Source organism: Myotis yumanensis, unplaced genomic scaffold (genome assembly GCF_028538775.1).
Source record: "Myotis yumanensis isolate MYYU_CA2020_CCGP unplaced genomic scaffold, mMyoYum1.0.hap1 SCAF_2, whole genome shotgun sequence".
NCBI classification, from domain to species: Eukaryota; Metazoa; Chordata; class Mammalia; order Chiroptera; family Vespertilionidae; genus Myotis; species Myotis yumanensis.
This window is the reverse complement of record NW_027223753.1, coordinates 101,472,943-101,497,731: the sequence shown is the minus strand read 5'-3', so window position 1 is coordinate 101,497,731 and position 24,789 is coordinate 101,472,943. Positions and strand designations below refer to the sequence as shown.

At 47.1% G+C, this 24,789-nt stretch overlaps 1 protein-coding gene across 1 annotated transcript in view; it reads left to right on the top strand.

Moving 5' to 3' along the window:
• NUP210 (nucleoporin 210) overlaps positions 1-24,789 on the top strand; it is a 121,918-nt gene that overhangs the window by 70,040 nt on the left and 27,089 nt on the right. Inside the window, exons 16-23 of the mRNA XM_070405882.1 lie at positions 75-248; positions 5,034-5,223; positions 5,708-5,814; positions 7,686-7,790; positions 7,877-7,978; positions 22,299-22,427; positions 23,489-23,616; positions 23,709-23,844. Of these exons, the coding sequence (XP_070261983.1) occupies positions 75-248; positions 5,034-5,223; positions 5,708-5,814; positions 7,686-7,790; positions 7,877-7,978; positions 22,299-22,427; positions 23,489-23,616; positions 23,709-23,844 (1,071 nt within the window). The remainder of the gene's footprint in view (positions 1-74; positions 249-5,033; positions 5,224-5,707; positions 5,815-7,685; positions 7,791-7,876; positions 7,979-22,298; positions 22,428-23,488; positions 23,617-23,708; positions 23,845-24,789) is intronic.

Sequence of the window (24,789 nt, the reverse complement as noted above, 5' to 3'; positions counted from 1 at the left end):
GTGGCAAGGTGAGGCGCACAGTGGAGCCGAGCCTCAAACTTGGGGATGTCTGACTGCTCCTTGTGCTCTGCCAGGTCATTGCCCTCTCAGTGGGGAACAAGCCCAGCATCACCAATCCCTTCCCTGCGCTGGAGCCTGCTGTGGTGAAGTTTGTGTGCGCCACACCCTCCAGGGTTACCCTGACGCCTGTCTACGCCAGCCCCCAGCTGGGCTTGTCCTGTCCGCTGCTGCAGCAGAACAAGCAGGTGGTGAGTGGGCACTGCTTGGGGATTGTAGCGGTTCAGTGCACAGCACATCTCTACACTCAGCTGGCCCTGCATGGTGGGCACTTTTGCCTGAATGTTACCTTTGGGGGTTCCTAAGACCTAGAGAGGTGATAAGACTCAGCAGGCCCAGCTGCTAGTGGCAGCACCGGCGAAGGTGGAGCCTCTGGCACCTGCAGCAGCTGCTTCTCTCTGCACAGCGCTTGGCAGTTTGTAAAAATCTTTTTTTTCTGTGACTTGAGGATGATAAGGCAGGGCTTGTTGTCGGCGGGCAGTGTGTGTGGTCAGAGGAAGGGCTGCCAAGGACAGGGCCCAGCTGCAGTGTTCTCCAGGGACTGTGCTGCAAACGTGGTCAGAGAGAAGAACAGCAGGGAGGTGAGGTGAAACCCAAAGGTCTGGTCCCCTTGGGGTTGCAGCCAACCAACCCTCTACCTCTGAGGCGCTCAGGGGCCAGATGACTGGACAGAGAGCTTGGAAGTCCTGCTGTGCAGGTTCAGGTGTGTGAACCTGCAGCTGGCCCCAGCCCTCCTCAGAGGCGGGCACTAGGCTTCTTTTCACTCATTCCTTGACATTTGTTTGTTGAGCACCTCCTCTGTGCCAGGCACAGTTCCATGTCTTGGATATAGGGCAATCAGGACAGGTGAGGCACCTTCCCCACAGAGGTGACAGGATGGGTGAGAAGGTGGGAAGTGCTGTGGAGGAAGTAAAGTAGGGTGCGAGACAGCTACTGGTGGAGGCCCCTTCAGATGGAGCCAGGAAAGGCCCGGGAGCAGAGAGCACATCCCACTCAGGCCCTTGGCTGAAAAGAGCTGAGATAAGGGTACCCTGGGCAGATAGAACAGCAGTACAAAGGCCTTGAGGCCAGACCAGGGTCTTGGTGTCCCTGTGCTCACATGATAATCACACAAGTCATCTGTGCTAAGAACTTTCACCTCTGTGCCTCATTGCCTGTCACCAGGATTGTCTATGACACCAGGGTCCTTGCAGCCCCTTCACAGGTTTGTCCACGAGGCTCAGAGATGGGCAAGGTCCCAAAGGCAGAGCATAGATCTGCCCATCTCCAAGCTCAGTGCCTCCCCAGTGGCCCCTGGAGCTGCTTCTCTTCTCCCAGCCCGGTCTTGGTCTAGCTGCCCTCTGCTTCTGTGGCATCGGGGAACCCTCTCCACTCTCCGCAGTTCTCCAGAGAACACTCAGTGCCTGTCCTCTTTGCACCTACGGGAACCTTTCTGAAGCAGTTTATATCAGCAGCCTCTCCCACCCTGGCAGCCTTCAAAATTTGGGAGTTAGCTCCTTGCTGGATGGAGGACAGAGCTTTGTATTTGGTCGAAGTTCCAGGAAAAGCACCAGACTCCAGTGTCTGGGATTTGGGAACAATTCCACCATCTAGCACATGACTCTACACATTTAGTTCAACTTTTCCTTCCACTGCTCTGGCATCGGTGGGTGGGCTTCTGCCTTCTCTTGGGCTTTACTAGTCACCCAGCTCTGAGACACGTGGTATGTGAGCTCCTCCAGCCCTGATGCTGATCCCATAACGTTGGTGTCCTGAGGCATTGTTAAAAGTGAGGACTCTGTGCTCCTCCTCAGAGCTAGCAGGGACTGGGCGAGGATTGTCCCACCTTTGTGCCCTCTTGACAAGTGAGGAGAGCAGGCTCAGAGCCCTGAGAAGCCAGTGTCACCCCTAGCTCAGGCCTGGGTGTTTGTGGCATGGAGCTGATGACCATCTTTCCCAAACAGAAACATTTTTATTTCCCAGACTTTGGGAACTATTGAGAATGAATGTCCTGAAAGTTTTACATTTTAAATAACTTTTATGCATTTAGCAAATTATGCCCTAAAAGACTAAAATTGCAGTAAGTCCGGACTCTTTGGGAAAACCTGGCCTGCTGGGTCCACTGTGTGAGGCTTGGAGCTGGACAGCACTCGCGTCCACAGGCCGAGAGTTAGGGCCCAACCCTACCCCGGATATGGCTGGCCTCCTCCGAGTGATTGGGGGTGACTGGCCTCCCAGAGTCATTGTTGGAGAAAGGGGTTCTGTCTGGTACCTGTTAGGCTTTTTCCTTGTTCTCCACTTCAACTCTGCTGCCTACTCCATCCTTGCTGGAAGCCCTGTCACCTGTGAGCAATGATCCTGTGTGGGTCTCGAACTTGCCATGCCCTCTGGTTCGAATTCTCTCCCCTCCCACCCCATGCTTTCCTCTTTTGCCTCCTTTAGTTCTTCATTCACACATTACCTCCTCAGTGGGGCCTTCCTCGGCCTTCAGACCTTATCTGAAGTTTCACCCTCCACATTCCATACCCAGGTCCCTTCCCTCAGCCAGCACTGAACACCACTGAGCACACTGTACAGTGTTTCTTCTCTCCTCTGTGAGCCTCTAGGGGAGCCTGGCTCATGGCAGGAGCTCAGTAAATGTGGCGGGCGCATGAGCATGGCAAAGAACTCACTGCTTGTGTCCCAGTGGCCTTCTGTCCATGACTCTGGCTGTGTAGACACCTCAAGAATCCCAGTGGAGACACTCCTGAGGAAAGGGTACAGTGGATGGTGCCAACCTCGGGAGCAGGACCACACAGGACAGCCTGCTTGCTCAGCTCCAGCCCATTCAACCCCAAGCTAGCCAAACCTCATTTTCAAAACAAAAACCAATCAGATTATGTGCAGCTTCCCTGTCCTTAAATGCTGGCTCCTCGTCCAGGGAGCAGGTTCAGGCCGTCCATAATGTGTGACCTCTGGGTCAGCCCAGGGTTGTCTCTCTTGACTGAAGGATGCTGGCCAGGCAGCAGGGCATGGCTCTGCATTAGCTTGCATGTGCTGTAGACCTCAATCATCAGGAAGCAGTAGACCTTGAACATGGAATTGCCGTGTGGTCATCAGTGCTGGGGTTCTGGTGCTGAGAGCTGATTAGGCAGGGACCCTGTGATTTATGGTGTCACTAGGGGACCTTGAGAAAGCTATATCCCTGCCATATATCCTGGGTGCAGTATTAATTTAATTTTACACTTCTCTAAAGCCAAAGGCTACCCAAGACACATTTGCAGAGTAAATTATTGGCAAGGCCAGACACTAGAACAGAGCTGACTGGTTGGAATGACAATGGAACCACACTCTGGCCTGACGCTGGCACTTCGTTCAGGTCATCCAAGTTCTGGTCACTGCAGCTGCACGCCGAGAGACTGAGTAGCCATCGGAGCCTCACTCTCGAGCCAGAGAGAAGCTTCACACTGTCCGAGGAGGCCCATGGGCTTTCAGATCAGACCAGCAGTTCCACCCCTAACCCTGTGTGACCTTGGGCAAGTTACTGATGTCTCTGAGCCTCAGCTTCCCCATCTGTAAGTTAGGGATTATATCGTGCCTGAAATGGCCATGGGAAGGATCCAGTAAACATGCAAGCATGCTTGACATACAGTATTAATGTCCTTCCCTGGGAGAGCAGGAGGGAGGGAGGAATAGTAGTGTTTCACCCAGGTTTGCATCTGGAGGGAGAAATGGGGCACCCAGCACATTCCCCTTGTCTCTGCCCATAGTCATGGCTCCCTATTTGTGTCCAGATACTTATAAAACCCTTTGCATTCTCAGGTGATTGTGCTGATTTGCATTTACAATTTGCAACATGCTTTGGTTCAGTGTTTGGGGAAAAAGACCTAAGACTTGGGGAGCAGCCATGCGTGGTGGGGAGTTTGAGGGCTATAATAGTTAGGGCAGATGAGGCAAGGCTACAACGACAAGCAGCCCCAAGTCCCACTGGCTTCACACAGCACAGGCATACTCTTACTCAAACTACCTGTGCATCTGGGCGGGCTGGGGACCCTATTGTGTGTCATTGTGATCTTCCTTCCAAGACTTAGATGTGAGCATCGCCAAGTTGAATATGGCCAGGTGGCATTGTGGAGACAAGGAGACCATGGCAGATCATGTTCTGGCTATTAAGTCTTCTGTCTCCTGGAATTGTCTCAAGTCACTTGTCACTGGCCAAAGTAAATGACATGGTCACTCCTAACCACAAGGGCCAGAGAGGTGAGGGTAGATGGTAGAATTCAGGGTTTGGAACTGAATCCTGTAGGTGTGCCACTCAGCCACTGAGTTGCTTTGCTCCTTCTATTCTTGGGGACTCTGCTTCCTCACCCTTGATATGTGGGTGACAGCTCCCACGTCTCTGAGATATTTTAGGAGCAAGGAGCTTTGCAAGAGCTTTTTGGAGCTGGAATTGGCATTCCTGTTAAACTACTAAGGGACACATCCTGGAGAGCAGAGGTGTATGGGGGCAGGGAGGAAGCGGCAAGGATTTGGAAAGGTGAGGGCAGAGGGGAGGGACAGCAGCCTGGCTGGGATGGGAGGTCTGTGGCAGAGTCTCCCAACCTTGGCACTATTGATGTTTTGGACCAGATTTTTTCTCCTCGTGGTGCTGACCAGTGTACTGTAGGGTATACAGCAGTACCCTTGACCTCTACGCACTAGATACTGTTTGCACCCCCTGCAGTTTATAATAAAAATGCTTTTAGATGTCGTCAAAGCCCCTTTGCCCTCGTTGAGAATCATGAGCTAGAGTAAGAGGCCAAGGCTGTGGGCACCTTGATCACTGGGCAGTAGTGAGGACTGGTTAGTGACTTGCCCCGAGTTGCTCACCAGGACCCTAATGAGCCCATAAGGCAGTCTGCTGGGTTCCTGGAACACCAGGAGTGGCTGTGCTGCTATGGGTCCTCAATGCTTACTCTGAACACTGTGCCCATTGTGATCTGAGTATGGTCACAGCACCTGACCTTGGCTTCTTGCAGGTTCCAGTCTCCAGCCACCGCAACCCCCTCCTGGACTTGGCTGTCTATGACCAGCAGGGCCGCCAGTTCAGTAACTTCAGCTCTCTGAGCATCCAGTGGGAGTCGACGAGGCCATTGCTGGCCAGCATCGAGCTTGACCTGCCCATGCAGCTGGTGTCCCGGGATGATGGGAGTGGCCAGAAGTTGCATGGTGAGCTGGGGTGGTGAGCCTGCAGGCCCAGGACAGGAAGACAGAGAGCAGTGAAACCCTACAGACAAGAGGTGTCTGAGGAGTGCTAGTGGCTGTTGGGAGCTGTTATCTGGGACCTTTTATCTAGGATGGAAACTTAGGGAGCATTGTGGGTTTACCACTCTCCTTTAAACCTGTGACCTTGTTTGAGAGATAGAGAGCAGATTCAGAGCCTGTTGCAGGTGACCCCCACGTCCTAGGCTATACAGCAGGTTGGCCTGGCCCCAGCAGCCGGGAGTTGAACATCTCCAGCTCATCTAAACTGCTTCATGGAACCTTGCTATGTCAACCATTATGATACATAAAGTTTCAACAAACTCGCATCTACTTTTAGGACTGGAAAATTTAAAACTGCAAATCAGAAGGAGGGAGGGTCTGTTTCATAGGCAGCAGTGGGGCAAAAAAAAAAAAAAAAAGACATGGGTTTTTCTCTTCTTGGACTCAGGTTTGCAGGCCATTTCGGTTCACAAAGCATCGGGAACCACAGCCATCTCTGCTACCGTGACTGGCTACCAGCAGTCCCATCTCCTCGCAGCCAGCGTGAAGCAGCCGGTAACTCCCAGGGCACATTGGGGGCGGGGTCTTCTGCTCCTCCTGCATTCTCTTCAGTTTTAGTGTCCTGAGCCCCTGCACTGGGCCACACACCTCAGTTCACTGCCGTTCTCCCTGAATCAGGTGAGGTACACTCACCTGAATTGGTGAGCCTCCTTGCTGGCCTCCCGGCTCCAGTCTCCCCCATCTTGCATGACCTGCACTCAGGGGACTGGAGGGACCCAGCGCCCCCTTTCGGCTCCAGGACATGGCTTTGGGAGCCCGCAGACTTAAGGGCAGGAGCCGTCTTTATCCTCAGCCAGGGCTTGCCCATCCACACTGTTCTCCCTGATTGACCTGACTTACAGCCCCTGCCCCCTGCCTCTATATGCCTTTGAACCCTCAGTTCTGTTCCCTGGAATTCCATTTCCTCCTTCCTTGTATTCTTCTCTCCCAGGAGCCTCCTGTTCTTTTAGTCCCACCTAAAATATCCCCACAGAGCAGCCACTCTCCCCACAGAGCAGCCGCTGTTGCCCCAGGTCCCAGAGCCCCTCATGCTTCCTGCTCTCCTAGTGCAGCCTCCACACATGCACTGACACCCTGTCTGCACACACATGTGGCCATCCACTGGACCACACCTCTCCACCCAGCCTCTCATGGGGGCCCAGGCAGAGGTGCTGCAGTGGGTGGCAGGTGGGCACCTATAAGGTGAGTGGGAAGGGTTCCCCCAGAATGGCACTGCCTGGATGACACCCACCCCATCATGGAAGAGGGTGGCAGTCAGATTGGATTGTGAATGGGGTGGAGGCAGCAGGTAATGACTGTGGAGGGAAGGTGTGTCTGACTCTGAGGGACTCTGAATGCTAGGACGAGGAACTGGGGTATTGGGGAGCAGGGACACTTGAAGAGGGTGTGACACCAATGGGAGCAGCACTAAGAGGCTAGCTTGGAGGAAGGTAGCCCTGAGGAGCATACTGGTACCTGACCCTGATGGCTTAGGTTCTCAGTCATTTCACTAGCATCTCAGCTGTTGGCCTCATGGGCCTCCCTCTGGACTATAAACATCTAAGCAGATCCCCCTTCAAGGCCTTTGCACTTACACTCTGCCCTGTGGGCTTTTTGCAATTTATTTACATCATTCATACCTTCACTTTCTGTGTCTCTGTTCATCTGAGAGGCACACCTGAGAGTCTCTCCCTCTCAGACCTGTCATGGTCCCTTCAGCCCCCACCACAATCACATCTTTCTGTCATTCTTTTTCTCTAATCCTTGCATTAGAATCATCTCCCTGAGGGTAGCTGCTGTCCCTCTAGTGCCTAACACAGTGCCTAGTGCAGTGCTTGGCACAGAGTAGGTGCTCAAATGTGTGAGTATATGTGGGTCAAAGCCAGGTCAGATCCAGCAGTCTCCCTGGAATGACGTGGCAGGAAAGAAAGATACTTAAATATGCACATGGCCCAAGGGGTGAAAGCCAAGCTTGTCCTCTTGTGAGCACCTTGAGGACACCTGTACAGTACTCCCATGTTTAGGCTGGTCAGGGTCTTTGCTGTTTGCCTAGTACACATGTCATACATGGCACTACAGCTGGCCGGTTGCTGTGTGCCCCCTGCTTTCCTGGATGTTTGTGAATTGTCCACCACGTGGAACCTGGAAGGTAGGATGGGCCACTTGCCTTGGCAGGATTATGAGATGCCTCAAAGGGACATGGCCTCTGAGCTGGGCTCACACAATGGATTCATCAGGACTTGTGTCCTAGACATAACAAATGATACCGGAACCTGGGGCCTCTGGTCCTACTCTTCTCCAGGGGCAAGGGTGGGTGGGAGGCCTGTGGGCTCACGGGGTTGGCCTGTTGCTTCCTGGATATGATGGTGTTGGTCTTGCCCTTTCAGCAGGACCCTCTTGTGCCTGTGTCAGCCTCTATAGAACTCATCTTGGTAGAGGATGTGAGGGTGAGTCCGGAAGAGGTGACCATCTACAACCACCCTGGAGTACAGGTACAGCCCCTTTCCTGCTGCCTTGCCACCTAGATGTGGCCCATTGGCGTGGCAGTCCTGGCCTCTTAGACTGACCCTCCTTGCAGGCAGAGCTGCATATCAGAGAAGGTTCCGGCTACTTCTTCCTCAACACCAGCACCACTGACATCGTCAAGGTGGCCTACCAAGAGGCCAGGGGCAGTGCCATGGTGAGTGGGGGCCCGTCTCTATCATTGGGTGGCTATAGGCTTCCTGATTTGATTATTTCAAAGGTTGGCACTGTCAGCTGTAGTTTGCAAGGTCTTTAGATTCTCTGATTCATTGTTGTGCAACTTCAGTCATTTGTCTGCTACCTTTGTGATTTTTATTTCGTCTCCACAAATTACCCACACTATTAGTTAGCCAATGGCTTCCTTTTAGTAAATCTTTATTAGGATTAAAATATCATAAGATTACATAAGCACCACTACAACAACCATAAAGTTGCTTTTAAAAGATGTATTAGCTTTTTATGTTTTTTCCACATTCCTTTCTCAATCCTCTCCCTATTCCTACAAATGTGACATCTTTGTCCATGGCATAGAAGAATTTAGCATTCCACTTTTTCAATTATTTTATCCTAAGTGTTTTCCCATGTTATTTCTGTGCAGCCTTTTATACTCAGCCATTTTCTTCATGTAGAGCATTTTGGTAGTTTAAATCATTTTTTTAAAAATAGCCCTGCAGTTATAGCAAAGAGTGAAAGGATGAAAAACACACACCAATATTCTCAATACCTGCATATCTGTATATTGAGTTATGCAATCATAAAAACCTAACTTTCTTTAAAAGGAAATTCTTACTTACATAAATGCAGGCAGCCAAAAAAAAAATACAGTGATGACACCAAAGCAGTGTCATCAATTGCAGCTCTTTTATTGCCATTGGAATATTCTGAACCTAAGACCAGCTTTCCCTTTGTTAAGGGCTGACTGCCAGGTGTGTAAGGAGTGCCCCAATTATACAGCACCAAATGAAACTTCCTGCTGAACTCGAAAGGGGCCAGGTTGATTCAGTATCTGGCATGTGGTGGGAGTAGTGCAGATAGTACAGTGAGGGAGGACAGGTTAGGACCTTATCCTGGCCGTTAGTCACCTGCTGTCCTGATGCCCACATTGGCCTTCAGTGTTGCCCTGTTCCCAGAGGTGAGCCCTAACAGACTGGAAACAGCATGGAACAAGCTTTCTAATTCCAGGGAAGGCTAAAATCAGAATTAACCTTCACAGAGACCTATTCCCTAAATCTCCTTTCAGAAATACAGCCAGGGTACTTGCCCATGGTTGTACAGTAAGTTTGTGGCCTAGTCAGAAATCAAAATATGTCACCTCAGTCTCTGCAGGACATGTCCAGCCATGACTTTCTGCAAGTCTGTTTATCTGTTTGCATCCACTGACTGTCTTGCCACCTGGGTCACAAAATTAGTTGCCTCTGAGGTGGGACAGGTTCAAAGTAAAGTGAGATAAACAAACAGGGTGCGAGGAACATGCCTGGGGAGTGCTATGCTGAAATGTCACCTGAAAAAATAAAAAACAAAAAAAAATATCACCTGATGCTTAGCTTCAGTGCTGGGATGTAATAGGCAGTGGTGGGGACTGTAGCAGATAGAGAGCACAGGCCATATCTAAGGTACAACCACTATGCATCTATAGCTCACTTTTGTTGGTATCTATACATATAAAGAGGTGATATTCAAATTAGGCTGGGACGCTGTAACGGGTCACGACCAGACAGGAGGAGGTTGGGTGAGCAGGTAAGGCCTGGACTAGAGACGGAGACAGACTCAGGGGGGCCTGCCCGAGCTGGCACAGAGGCTCCAGCATCCCAGAGAGGACACAGGCAGGGGGCAGGGAGGTCCTGGGGTGGAAGTCAGGCACGGGACCCAGCCGCCCATGGCTCCAGTCAGGCCTGACTCCCGCGGCGGCCCGCGGGATGCCTCCTTGCACGGCGGGAGGCAGGGCGCCTCCTCACGCGATTTCAATCTCACGTTGGGCCTCTAGTTTTTAATAATAGCTTTATTGAGGTATAATCCACATACCATACAATTTACCCACTTAAAGTGTACAATTTAGCAAAACAGCATGGTACTGGCACAAAACAGACATATAAATCAATGGAATAGATGGAAGGGTATAGGTGGAAGTGATAGAGGGCAGAGATGAGATAAAAGGTGATGGAAAAAATGAAATAAAATTTTTAAAATAATGAAGTGTACAATTTAGTGGTTTTTAATATATTCATACAAATGTGCAACCATCACCACAGTCAGTTTTAGAGTATTTTCATCACTTCAAAAAGAAACCCCATACATTTTAACTATCACCTCTATTTGTATGTACACTGTCAAATGCATTTCTGTATCTCTTAAGACGATTGTGTGGTTTTTTACTTTTTATTTTGTTAATATGATGTATTACATTAATTGACTTTCAGATGTTAAACCAACCTTGCATTCCTAGGATAACTGCTACTTGATCATTATATATAATTCTAGCTCTGTGAAATATGCCATTGTAATTTTTAACATATTTTTATTTCAGAGAGGAAGGGAGACGGAGAAAGAGAGAGATAGAAACATCAATGATGAGAAAGAATCATTGATTGGCTGCCGCTTACATGCCCCACACTGGGGATCTAGCCCATAAGTGGGCATGTGCCCAAAACGGGAATTGAACCCTGACCTCCTGGTTCATAGGACGACACTCAACCACACCAGCCAGGCTGCCATTGTATTTTAATAGGAATTATATTGAATCTGTAGATTGCTTTGGGTAGTATAGACATTTTAATGATGTTAATTCTTCCAATCCATGAACATGGTATACGCTTCCATGTGTTTGTATCTTCCTCTGTTTCTTTTTTCAGTGTCCTATCATTTTCCAAGTACAGGTCTTTTACCTCCTTGGTTAAGTTTATTCCTAGGTATCTTATTTTGTTGTTGTTGTTGCAATGCTAAATGAGATTACTTTTTTAGTTTCTATTTCTGAGAGTTCATTATTGGTGTAGAAAAATGCCATCGATGTGAATTTTGATTTTGTAACCTGCTACATTGCCAAATTCATTTATTAAGTCTAGTAGTTTCCTGGTAGAGTCTTTAGAGTTTTCTATGTACAGTATGATGTCATCTGCGAGTAATAACAGTTGTACTTTCTCCTTTCCAATTTGGATGCCTTTTTTCTCTTCTTCTTGTCTGATTGCTGTGGCTAGGAATTCCAGTACTATGTTGAATAAGAGTGGTGAAAGCAGACATCCTTGTCTTGTTCCTGTTCTTAAGGGAAACACTTTTGGGTTTTGCCCATTGAGTATTATGTTGGCTGTAGGTTTGTCATATATGGCCTTTATTATGTTGAGGTATTGTCCCTCTATTCCCACTTTGCTGAGAGTTTTTATCAAAGAAGGGTGCTGGATTTTGTCTAATGCTTTTTCTGCATATATTGATATGATCATGTGGTTTTTATCTTTCAATTTGTTTATATTATTTATCACATTTATTGATTTGTAAATATTGTACCAGCCTTGCATCCCTGGAATAAATCCCACTTGATCATGGTGTTTGATCTTTTGAATATATTGCTGGATCCCATTTGCTACTATTTTGCTGAGGATTTTAGCTTCTGTGTTCATCAGGGCTATTGCCTGCAATTTTCTTTCTTTGTAGTATCTTTTTTTTTTTAATATATTTTATTGATTTTTTACAGAGAGGAAGGGAGAGAGACAGAGAGTTAGAAACATCGATGAGAGAGAAACATCGACCAGCTGCCTCCTGCACATCTCCCACTGGGGATGTGCCCGCAACCCAGGTACATGCCCTTGACCGGAATCGAACCTGGGACCCTTCAGTCCACAGGCCGACGTTCTATCCACTGAGCCAAACCGGTTTCGGCTCTTTGTAGTATCTTTATCTGGGTTTGGAATTAGGTTAATGCTAGCTTTGTTAAAAGAGCTTGAAAGTGTTCCTTCCTCTTGAATTTTTGGCAATAGTTTGAGAATGATGGGTGTTAGTTCTTCTTTGAATGTTTGGTAAAATTCACCTGTAAATCCATCTGGTCCAGGGCTTTTGTTTGCTGGAAGTTTTTAAATCGATGCTTCGATTTCATCAGTTGTTATTGGCCTACCTAAGGTATTCTGATTCTGCCTGCTTGAGTTTTGGAAGATTGTATTTTTCTAGGAATTTGTCCATTTCACCCAAGTTGTCCAGTTTGTTGGCATATAGTTGTTCACAGTATTTGCTTACAATCCTTTGTATTTCTCTGGTATTAGTGGTTATATTGCCTCTTTCATTTCTGATTTTATTTCTTTGGATCCTCTCTCTTTGTTTCTTGATGAGTCTGGTTAGGGGTTCTTCAATCTTTTTATCTTTTCAAAGAACCAGCTCTTGGAATTATTGATCTTTTGTACTGTTTTTGTTTGTTTGTTCTTTTAGTCTCTATATCATTTATTTCCACTCTGATCTTTATTACTTCCTTCCTTCTACTTCCTCTGGGCTTTTCTTGCTATTCTCTTCCTAATTCATTTAGTTGTAGGAAGGTTAGGTAGTTTATTAGTCCTTTTTCTCATTTCTTGAGGTAGGCCTGTAGTGCTATGAACTTCCCTCTCAGGATTGCTTTTGCCCTGTCCCATAGGTTTTGGGTGATTGTGTGTTCATTTTCATTTGTTTCCAGGAAGTTTTTAATTTCTTTTTTGATCTCATTGTTGACCCATTCATCCTATAAAATACAGGGTAATATGCAAATTGACCATCACACCCTCACATAAGATGGCCACCCCCATGTGGTCACAAGATGGCCGCGCCCATGTCATCACAAGATGGATGCCACAAGATGGCTGGCAGAGGAGGACAGTTGTGAGTGATCAGGCCAGCAGGGAAGGGCAGTTAGGGGTGACCAGTCCAGCAGGGGAGGGCAATTGGGGGTGACAAGGCTGGCAGGGGAGGGCAGTTGGGGGCAACCAGGCTGGCAGGTGAGGGAGTTGGGGCCGATCAGGCCGGCAGGGGAGTGGTTAGGGGGTGATCAGGCTGGCAGGCAAAAGTGGTTAGGGGCAATCAGGCAGGCAGGCAGGTGAGCAGTTGGGAGCCAGCAGTCCCAGATTGTGAGAGGGATGTCCAACTGCCGGTTTAGGCTCAATCCCTGTGGAATCAGCCCTAAACCAGCAGTTGGACATCCCCTGAGGGGCCCCAGATTGGAGAGGGTGCAGGCTGGGCTGAGGGACACCCCCTGTCCAGTGCATGAATTTCATGCACTGGGCCTCAAGTTGTTTAATAACATGCTATTTAGCCTCCATGTATCTGAGTGTGTTTGAGGTTTTTTGTTGTTGTAGTTGATTTCTAACTTCATTCCATTGTGATCCGTGAAGATGCTTGGTATATCAATCTTCTTGAATTTGTATAGACTTGTTTTGTGCCCTAACATGTGGTCTATCTTTGAGAATATTCCATGTTCACTTGAGAAGACTGGATATTCTGTTGCATTGAGGTGAAATGTTCTATAAATATCTGTTAGATCTATCTGATCTAGTGTATCATTTCTGGCCTGTTTCCATGTTAATTTTTTGTCTGGACGGTCTATCCAGTGATGTCAGTGGGATATTAAAGTCCCTCACTATGACTGTATTGCTGTAAAACTCTTTCTTAAAGTCCATCAAGAATTTTTTAATGTACTTAGGTGCTTCTATGTTGGATGCATATATGTTTACAAGGGCTATATTTTCTTGTTGAGTCATTACCTTTAGTGTAGTGTAGTGGCCTACTTTGTCTCTTGGTATGGCCTTTGTTTTGAAGTCTACTTTGTCTGATATTAATATTGCTACTCTAGGTTTTTTTTCCTTTCCATTTGCATGGAAGATATTTTTTCATCACTTCACTCTCAGTCTGTGTGTATCTTTTGTTCTGAGATGGGTCTCTTGTAGACAACATATATATGGGTCATGTTTACTTATCCATTCAGTCACCCTATGTCTTTTGACTGGAGCATTTAATCTATTTACATTTAAGTTTATTATTGGTAGGTATTTTTTTATTGCTGTTTTTATTTCTTTATGCTTGTGATCCCCTCTCTTTCTTTTTCTTCTTCTTAACACAGTTTCTTTTTTAAAAAATTAATCTTTATTGTTAAGATTATTACAGATGTCCCTCTTTTTACCTCAAATAGCTCCCCTCCATCCAGTTCCCACCATCCAGTTCCCACCCCACCCCAGGTCCTCACCACCCTATTGTCTGTGTCCATAGGTAATGCGTACATGCATATAAGATCTTTGTCTAATCTCTTCTCACACCGCCCCCCAACCCCTTCGCTCTGAGAATCATCAGTCTGTTCCATTTCCATACCCCTGGTTCTATTCCATTCACCAGTTTATTCTGTTCATCAGATTTCTTTATTCATTTGATTTTTGGATTCACTTGTTGATAGATATGTATTTGTTGTAACATTGTTGTTCATAATTTTTATCTTTACCTTTTTCTTCTTCCTCCTCTTCTTAAAGAATACCCTTTAGCATTTCATATAATACTGGTTTGGTGGTGATGAACTCCTTTAGCTTTTTCTTGTCTGTGAAGCTCTTTATCTGACCTTCAATTCTAAATGATAGCTTTGCTGGGTAGAGTATTCTTGGTTGTAGGTTCTTGCTATTCATCACTTTGAATATTTCTTGCCACTCCCTTCTGGCCTGCATAGTGTCTTTTGGAAATCAGCTGACAGTCATATGAGCACTCCCGTAGGTAACTGTTTTTCTCTTGCTACTTTTAAGATTCTCTCTTTGTCTTTTGCCCTTGTCATTTTAATTATGATGTGTCTTGGTGTGGTCCTCTTTGGATTCCTCTTGTTTGGGGTTCTCTGTACTTCCTGGACTTGTAAGTCTATTTCTTTCACCAGGTAGGGAAAGTTTTCTATCATTATTTCTTCAAATAGGTTTTTAGTATTTTGCTCTCTCTTCTTCTGGCACCCCCAGAAGTTGGTATGCTTGAAGTTGTCCCAGAGGCTCCTTACACTATCTTCATATTTTTGGATTCTTTTTGCTTTTTGCTTCTCCAGTTGGGTGTTTTTTGCTTCCTCATATTTCAAATCATTGATTTGATTCTCAGAATCCTCTAATCTACTGCTGAATCCCTGTATATTATTCTTTATTTCAGTCAGTGTATGCTTAATGTCTGACTGGTCCTTTTCCTTTCCTTTTTTTTTTTTTTTTTTTTTTTTGGCATTCTCACTAAGATCCTTAAAAGTCTCACTAAATTCCTTGGAGGTTTCTAGAAGATTCTTGAGTAATTTTATAACTGTAGTTTTGAACTCTATATCCAGTAGTTTACTTTCTTCCATTTCTTTCATTTGTGACATGTCTTTTTGTCTCCACATTTTGGCTGCTTCCCTGTGTTTGTTTCTATGTATTGGGTAGCTGCTAAGTCTCCTTGAGTTGATAGAGTGGCCTTGTGTAGTAGGTGTCCTATAGGGCCCAGTGACTCAGCTTCCCCAATCACCTGAGGTGGACACTCTTGGTGCACCTCTTTGTGGTCTGTGTGCACAGTCTTGTTGTAGTTGAGCCTTGACTGCTGTTGTATCTCTGGGAGGAATTGACCTCCAGGCCAATTGGCTGTGAGGACCAGATGTGACTACAGTGGGAGAGCTGTTGTGCAGGAGACACCCTTATGAAGCAGGACTTGCTTCAGTGGGGCTTCGGTGCTCACTGAGTCTGCCCCTTGAGTGTGTCGCTTATGGATGTGAATAGTTGTAATCTGGTATGGTCTCACACTGACCACTGGTACACTGGCTCTTGGATCTCCAAGGAGGTACAAAGTCAGACACTACCTGGGGCCACCCAGCAGGAGCTACAGAGAGATCTGCAGATTCCTCCTCTTTGTTTGGGGTTTGGAGGTGCCCAGATGAGGCCCAGATGTGAAGTAAGGCAGGCTGGTGTTGGTGCCATTTTTTGGGCCTTTTATTGATAGGTTTGCATCTCCCTGACCTAGCTGCATCTTGTTTAACAGTTTTTTCCTGAAAAAGGACAGACCATTCATATGCAAAAGCCACTGCCCACAGCTTGGGTGGGGTGTAAATTGGGTGGGGCGGGGCCTCAGGGACTCACTAGGGTGGAGCACACAGAAATGGCTGCCAGTCAGTCCTGCACCAGGGAGGTCCCAGCACGGGAACAATGACCGCTGCGAGTACCTCCATCTGGAAGAAAGCGGCCCCCGCGTTCCTGCCCCAAGCCAGATAGTCCAGTTTCTCCCCATATGTGTCTGGGTCCCACAGAGCCTCGCCTGGCACTGGAGCTCAGAGGAAGTGGGAGCTTGTAAATACAGTTCGTGGTGCCAGTCTTTTAAGAGGAGCAGCTTGGTCTCCAGCAGCCTGTGTGTCACTCAGCCCCAATCCACACTGATTTTTACAGTTTGTAGTTCTTAGGGCCTATAGGAACTTCTTTCCCCAGCTCTGGGACCCTGGGCTGGGGTTCTGGTGTGGGGTTGGGACTCTGCTCCTCCAGGCAGCCTCCGCAGAGGCAATCTTCCTCCCAATTAAAAAGGCAGCACATGTGATGGATTCAAGATGAAGGCATAGGTAAACACGGGAAATTGCTGCCTCGCACAACCACTTCAAAAATACAACTAAAAGACAAAATGGACATCATCCAGAACTACAGGAAGGCTGGCTGAGTGGAAATTCTACAACTAGAAGGAAAGAGAAAAGCACACTGAGACTCAGAGGAGGTGCAGAAGTAAAGTGCAGAGGTACGGAGGTGCACGCGGCAAGGGCTGGCAACTGAGGACACTGGTGTCTTTTTCAACCGGGGGGGCAGTCACAAGCTCCCAACGGCTCTGAACTCCAGTACCGTGCGAGTCTCTGGGGACCCAGACTCATACAGGGAGAAACTGGACTGTCTGGCAGCGGGTGGAACTCAAGGGCGGCTTTCTCTCAGAGGTGCCTGCAGTGATTACCGCAGGACACTGAGACCCTGGGCCTCTTAGGGCAGGGCTGAGGATCAGCCATAGCTGCTTGCTCCGCCCTGTTGATTCCCTGAGACCCTGCCCCACCCAAGCTGTGCATAGAGGCTTTTGCATATGAATGACCTGGCCCTTTGCAATCTAAAATTACCTAACAAACTGCAGCTGGGTCAGAGAGACCCAGAACATCCAAAAGAAGGCCCAAGGCCCCACAGCAGCTTCCATTGCTTCACAGCTGGGCCTCATCTGGGCACCCCCAAACCCCAAACAAGGAAGAGGCATCTGCAGATCTCTCCGTAGCTCCTGCTGGGTAGCCTCAGGCAGAGGCTAAATTAACACCTCCTTAGAGATCCAAGAGCCCCTGTACCCAGTGATCAGATTGGGACTATCCAGATTACAACTCCTCAGATCTATAAGGGACACACTCAGGGGGCAGACTCAGTGAGCACCAAAGCCCCACTGAAGCAAGTCTTGCCCCAGAAGGGTGTCTTCAGCACAGAAGTTCTCCCACTGTAGACACAGCTGATTGTCAGACAATTAGCCTGGAGGTCAATTCCTCCCAGTGATACCAACAACAATCAAGGCTTACCTACAACAAGACTGTGCACACAGCCCACAAAGGGTGCACCAAGAGTGTCCACCTCAGGTAATTGTGGAGGCTGAGCCACTGGGCCCTATAGGGCCCCTAGCACACAAAGCCACTCTATCAACACAGGGAAGCATAAAAAATGGGGAGACAAAGAAACAGGTCACAAATGATAGAAATGGAGGAAAGCAAACTACTAGATATAGAGTTCAAAACCACCCTTATAAGGTTTTTCAAGAATTTTCTAGAAACCACAGATAAATTTAGTGAGACCCTCGAGGATATGAAAAATGACCAACTAGAAAGTAAGCATACACTGACTGAAAGAAAGAATAATATACAGAGATCCAACAGCAGACAAGAGGATCCCAAGAATCAAGTCAAAGGTTTGAAATATGAAGAAGCAAAGAATACCCAACTGGAAAAGCAAAAAGAAAAAATCCAAAAATATGAAGATAGTGTAAGGAGCCTCTGGGACAACTTAAAGTGTACCAATATCCGAATTAGGGGGGTGCCAGAAGAAGAGAGAGAGCAAAATATTGAAAACCTATTTGAAGAAATAATGACAGAAAACTTCCCCTACCTGGTGAAAGAAATAGACTTACAAGTCCAGGAAGCGCAGAGAACCCCAAACAAAAGGAATCCAAAGAGGACCACACCAAGACACATCATAATTAAAATGCCAATGGCAAAAGACAAAGAGAAAATCTTAAAAGCAGCAAGAGAAAAAGTTACCTACGGGAGTGCTCATATGACTGTCAGCTGATTTCTCAACAGAAACTATGCAGGCCAGAGGGAGTGGCAAGAAATATTCAAAGTGATGAATAGCAAGAACCTACAACCAAGATTACTTTACCCAGCAAAGTTATCATTCAGAATTGAAGGTCAGATAAAGAGCTTCACTGATAAAAAGCTAAAGGAGTTCATCACCACCAAGCCAGTATTATATGGAATGCTAAAGGGTATTCTTTAAGAAGAGGAGGAAGAAGAAAAAGGTAAATATAAAAATTATGAACAACAAAGTTACAACAAATACATATCTATCAACAACTGAATCTAAAAATCAAGTGAATAAAAAATCTGATGAACAGAGTAAACTGGTGAATATAATAGTATCAGGGGCATAGAAAGGGAGTGGACTGACTATTCTTGGGGCGGGGGGGGAAGGGTGTGGGGGGGAAAGAGACTGGACAAAAATCGTACACCTATGGATGAGGACAGTGGAGGGGGGGTAAGGTCAGAGGGTGGGGTGGGAACTGGGTGGAGGGGAGCTATGGTGGGGGGGGGGGAGGAACAACTGTAATAATCTGAACAGTAAAGATTTATTTTTAAAAAAAGCAGCACATGTGAGTGCTAGTCCATCCCGTTCTGCACCTCCTACCAGTCTCAATGTGCTTTCTTCTTTCTCTAGTTGTAGTACTTCCACTCAGCCAGCTTTTCCATGGTTCTGGATGATAGTTGTTTTGTATTTTAGTTGTAGTTTTGATGTGGTTGTGGTAGGCAGCAAGTATAGGCATTTACCTCTGCTGCCATCTTGGTTCCCCCCTTAAAGCAGTCCCTTTAACATTTCTTGCATTGCTGGTTTGGTGGTAATATACTCCTTTAGCCATTTTTTGTCTGGAAAGCTTTTTATTTCACCTTCAATTTTGAATGATAGCCTTGCTGGATACAGTAGTCTTGGATTTAGGCCCTTGCTTTTCTTTACTTTGAGTACTTCATACTTCATGCCACTCCCTTCTGGTCTGAAGTGTTTCTCTTGAGAAGTCAGCTGACATTCTAATGGGTACTCCTTTGTAATTTTTTTTTTTCTATCTCTCTCTTGCTGCATTTAAGGTTCTTTCTTGGTCTTTAACATTTGCCATTTTAATTATGATGTGTCTAAGTGTGTGTCTCTTTGGGTTCATGTTGTCCCAGAGCTCCCTTAAGCTATCTCCCTGCTTTCTAAATCTTTTTTCTATTTGCTGTTCTTATTGGGTATTTATTTCTACCTTGTCTTCGAGATTGCTGATTCAATCCTCTGCTTCATCCACTTTACTTGTAATCCCTTCCAGTGTGTTCTTGATTTCAGATATATCATTCTTCATTCCTGTCTTGTTCAGCATGAAAATGGAATCATGACCTCTATTTCCCTTTTCATGCTGTTGTTTTCCTTATGCACTAAGTTTTCCTTAAGCATATTTTTAAAAAAATATCTTTTTATTGATTTCAGAGAGGAAGGGAAAGGGAGAGAGGATAGAAACATCAATGATGAGAGAAAAATCATTGATTGGCTGCCTCCTGCATGCCCCACACTGGGGACTGAGCCTGCAACCTGGGTATGTGCCCTAAGTGGGAATTAAACTGTGACCTCCTGGTTTCTAGGTCAATGCTCAACCACTGAGCCATGCCGGCCTTAAGCATCTTTATAACCATTGCTTTGAACTGTATGTCTGATAGGTTGCTTGCCTCCCTCTCATTTAGTTCTTTTTCTGGATATTCCTTTTCTCTCATTTGAGGGTTGTTTCTTTGTCTCCCCATTTACCTGTCTGCTTGTATTTGCTTCTATGTATGAGATATAACTGCTATGCCTCCCTCCCAGTCTTTGTGGAATGTGGCCTTATATAGAAAGTGTCTTAAGGGATCCAGTTGCATAGTCTCTTTGTTCACCTGAGCTGGATACTCTAGGAATGATCCTTATGTGTGCTGTTTGTGCTCTCCTGTTGTAATTGGGACTTGATTGTTGATGTCCCGTTTGTGGGAGGGATCTCTCCTCTCATTGGATGCCAGTGAGCTTCATCCCCAATGTCCTCGTGCCAGCTGTTATACAGGTGTTTGGGTCTGCTATTTGTGGGGCTCGCTGGATTTTTCTCTGATGTTGTTGAATCTGGTCCTTTGATGTGTCTAGCTGCTCAAGTGCAGGTGTATGTGAGTCACTGTCCCTTTCTGGTCCTAGGCAACCTGATTGAGGTCTGAGAAGTTGAATCCTCTTGTAGTCCAGTGGTCAGGGACTTCTTAGCCCAGAGGCTGGATCTGTCTTGAGTCTCACACTTTATTGACCCTGTTTTGAGCTGCACTTCCTTCCCCCATGGAGCTGGTCCTGCAGCTGTCAGCTGCAGCGGTTGGGGTCCCACTGGCTTTTGCCTCACTGAGCAGTATGGGGTAGTGTCCGTGGTGGGGACCCAAACTGCTGTTTTTGACTAATTAGAGCAGGTGTCAGCTCTGGAAGTGGCAGAGTGTGGTGGATGGAGCCCTACACTGGGAGCTTAGGCGCCTGGATTCTCTCACCAGCGCTGCCCCTTCAGGGCTGTGCTCTCATTCTGTGCAAGCCTCCATTTCCCCATGTGTTCATTGAAGGTGTTGGACTAGAAACAACCCTTCCCAAATAGGTGAGGGTACATGGGTTTGCAGACTGCCCAGCTTCCCAGAATTTCCAAGTCTTCAAGCTAAAAGTAAAACTAAGCAATCAGGCTGGAGCACCGGTTTCTTTATGGTACCTGAGTGGCTCAGCTAACTGTGCCCATGGAACTTGATCTAATGAAGACAAGTTTGTTGGGTGATAGTCTGCACTAGATGTTAGGCTCAGTCCTGAGGATACAGTAGGGGATAAGACAGCCTGGAATGGGCTGACACAAACAAGGGTCTACACCAAGACTGAATTACAGAAGGTATAACTGCACTGGAAATGACCAGAAGTGACAGGAACTTGGCCAGTACGGGGTCAGTGAGGACTTCCCTGAAAGGATGCTTAAATAGGGACCTGAAACATGAGTGTGGCCAGCAGGTGAAGATGTGGGAGAAGGATCCCAAATCTTTACTTAGGAAAGACAGTGCAGATCTGAGGCCAGCAGGCAGGTGCTGGCCAGCTTGAGGCACAGAGAGAACAGTGTGGCTACAGTGTGGTGGTGCTGGGGGACTGTGGTTTTCAGTGAAATTAGAGCCATGGGCAGAGGCCAGATTGTATCAGGTTCTTACAGGATGTGTTAAGGATTTGGACTCACTCTCTGGGCAGACCTTGAAGGGTTTTAACCTAGGTGTGATATAATCATATTTGGTTGTCTCCTTAGGGTCTGAAACCTTATTTTTTCCCCCCACAGGTTCTTGATATTGAAATTCTAGCTTCACAAACACTAATTCTGTCAGTGTACACATTACCCCCGATGAATGTAATACAACAAAGTGAAGGCCACAAAGCCAGGGCAGACAGAGATGGCAGGCAGCCCACTGGGCTCACCACTGGCTCCAGAACTTACCTCCACCTTTCCAGCCTCCCAGACCACCCAGTTGAGATATGCACCTAACAAATCTGACAAGTTGCTGCAAATCCATCTGCAGAGAGAGTGATGAGGATGTCGTTTGGGGAGAGGTTCTTTTGAGGTGGGATCCATGGAAGTGGGTAGAGATAGAAGAAGGTTTAAGAAGGGGGCATCTTTGGCAGGCAATGAAAGACTGGAAAACAGTAACTCACATGTGTTCATTCAGTCAGTACATTTTATGAGGTGTCTGATTCAAATGGAGCTGTGGTAGAAATGAATAGAGATGAATGAGACTCAAAGAGCTCACACTTACATGGAGGCCTCCAGGGTTTGTTCCCAGGTTCTGACTCTGTGAGTTCAGGCTGAGACGTCTTGTGCCCTTCCAGTCCCTGACTTGCCAGATGCTTTTCTGTTACTGGAGCTGAAGGTGCAGGTTGCCTGGACAGGGAATATGGAATCCTAGGTTCGAATCCTCATTCTGCCTCCAAGTTACAACTTCCATTTTCTTCTTTATAAAATGTACAAAGGAAATAAATGCTCTCTGAGATAATATCCCAGCATTTTACATTTCAAGCCCATCCCCTGGCTGGCAGTGGGAACTCATGATGAGGAGTGGGAAGGGCAACATTTGAGTTAGGATTTTCTCTGTTAACTACTTCCAACCCTGTCCCGAGGTCTCTGTGAGATGGTATTCCATGGGGATAGCCTGCTGCTGTGAAAAGCTGTAACTGAGCCTATCTCTGACCCTGCAGGTATACCCTTTGTTCCCGGGTACGTCAACCATCATGATCCACGACTTGTGCCTCGCCTTCCCAGCCCCAGCGAAGGCTGATGTTTATGTCTCAGACATTCAGGAGCTGTACGTCCGAGTGGTAGACAAGGTCAGTGTCAGCTTCCTGATGTTCCCCTTCTCTGCTGATTCACAGAAACCAGGAAGATGCTGTGGTCATGGGAGATATTTTTTCTCACATTCTTTGCTTTTTCTCCTGGTTGCTGTGTCCCTCCTGGGTTGCTGTGAGCTGGCACTGCTGTCTCTCATCTCTGCTGTTCTGTGCACATAGTGCAGAATGAGCTCTGAGGTTGTACTTCTTCGGCTCAGTGGACAACAATAAAGCTTGGCTGCAAATCCCCCTTGGAGCTGTCTCCACATCAGCCTGGACCAGGGATTCCTGTCCTGCAGCTGGTGCGGGTCACTAGCCAGCTGGGTGCACACCTTGTGGAACATGATATTTTCTCCCCACTATGTAGCTTTTGGAGTCTCAGGAATTCATTGGCAATTGAATGAAGCTCACTAATGCCAAGTCTTTTGCAAAGTAAATACATAATAGATATAGGCTTTTCTTTCATGTAAATAGGAAATGTTTATACTCCAAATACCTAAAGTAACTGTAACTAGATTTACAGAGAGTTACTGTTGGTTCCTATTTTTCTGAGTGGAGAGAATGGTTAATTAAAAGGGAAGTGTTTGAACAGCTTAGACAACTTAAAAAGCCAATATTCTCTTACACAGCCTCAAATATTCCTCCTGTGGTCTCATTTTCACTGGTGATTTGCTGACCAGATTTCACTTAGCATTTCTGACTCCCATTTCCTACTGTATGTATTACATGCTCCCAGGTGTGAGATATTCAGTCATTGTGCACTTATTAAACTACACTACATCGGCTGCCATTCTAAGCTGTGCCTTATCTAACTCGATGGTTAGTTCTTTAAGAGTGGGGAGTGTAATTTATGCATCTAAGTAACTGCTTGTATACAGCAGTTATTCCATTGATTTTCATTTGTTGATTGGCTAATAGTCTGGAGGTCAATCCAGGTGACCTGTCCCTAATTTCCAGGTCTGTGGGTTTGAGGTTGGTGACATTTCTCAGAAGGTCGTAGGTTGCTGTAGGTGGTGGAGTTGGTCATTCCGAACCCCCTGAATCTGTTCCCTGTGATATAGGTGGAGATTGGGAAGACAGTCAAGGCATATGTCCGTGTGCTTGACTTGCACAAGAAGCCTTTCCTGGCCAAATACTTTGCCTTCATGGACCTGAAGCTCCAAGCAGCCTCTCAGATCGTCACATTAGTGTGAGTTCCCCAGGGGTCAGAACAGAGCATCTCAGGGACGGTGCTGACAGGTCTGTCTGGGGGAGAAGTCCCAGCCCTTCCCTCTGTTCCAGCTCCCTTGACGAGGCCCTTGACAACTACACTGCCACGTTCCACATCCATGGTGTGGCCATTGGCCAGACCAGTCTCACTGCAGTTGTGACTGATAAAGCTGGACAGAGAATCAACTCGGCCCCACAACAGATTGAGGTAAAGCTGTTCCTCTTCATGCCACGTGGGGTCAGCCCAGCCCCTGGTGGGCACACGGGTGGAGAGGGGAGGATGTCCTTTTTGTGATAGGCCATTTTAGCATCTGTGCCCTACAGTGTGCCTTGATTACCAGCCTCAGGGAGCTGAGGGCAGCCTGATGTTGCTCAGAGAAAGGAAGCACCTATCACCCAGCAGGGTAATGGCAGGCACTCTAAGCTGCTGTAGTGCCAGACAGAAGTTGTGGATAGCTGTGTGGATGCTCCTCTTGGCAGTCAGTCTGAATGTTAGACGGGACCCTTAGAAGGGGCAAGCTTTCGGGATGGGAGCGCCTGGAGCAAGCAACTACTGGATAGGGGAGCACTGAGCTCCCCCCAGCATCATCTCAGCAAGTGGCTTGGGCTGTCATGTGGTGTTAGCTTTTGACCGGACCCCCACAGTCACCAGGGACCTAGGCAGCCATGAGCAAGAAGTCCTGCCCAACTTTATTCTTCTTCAGCAGCACTAGACTGTTTGGCTCCTGCTGGCATCTTCCAAGGGTCTCGGCCACACATAGGCTTGTGCGCTGTATGTTAATTAATCTGTGTCTGACGCTGGTGGATGTGGACTGTGCCTCCACATGGAAGTGCACCTTTCTCCTGGTGGAATGGAGTTCATTTCTGCCTGTGAATAGCTCATCCCTGAGACTAATCCTCACACACAAAGCAGCCTCTCAGCCACTGGCTCTTTTGCTCACCCTTAAGCTCTCCTCTTGCCAGGTGGGGGTTGGGAACAAGAGGAAGATGTGGGGCTTTGCCTTGCTGCAGAGATGGGGCATCCTCCTCCCTACCCCTGGGCCCACTTTCTGAGAAGTTTTGAGGGCATTGAAGTAGAGGTAATTTGTCAATAGGAATTTAGAGAAATTTGGGAATGAGGCAAATTTCCAAAGATGAGTTGGGGAAATCTGAA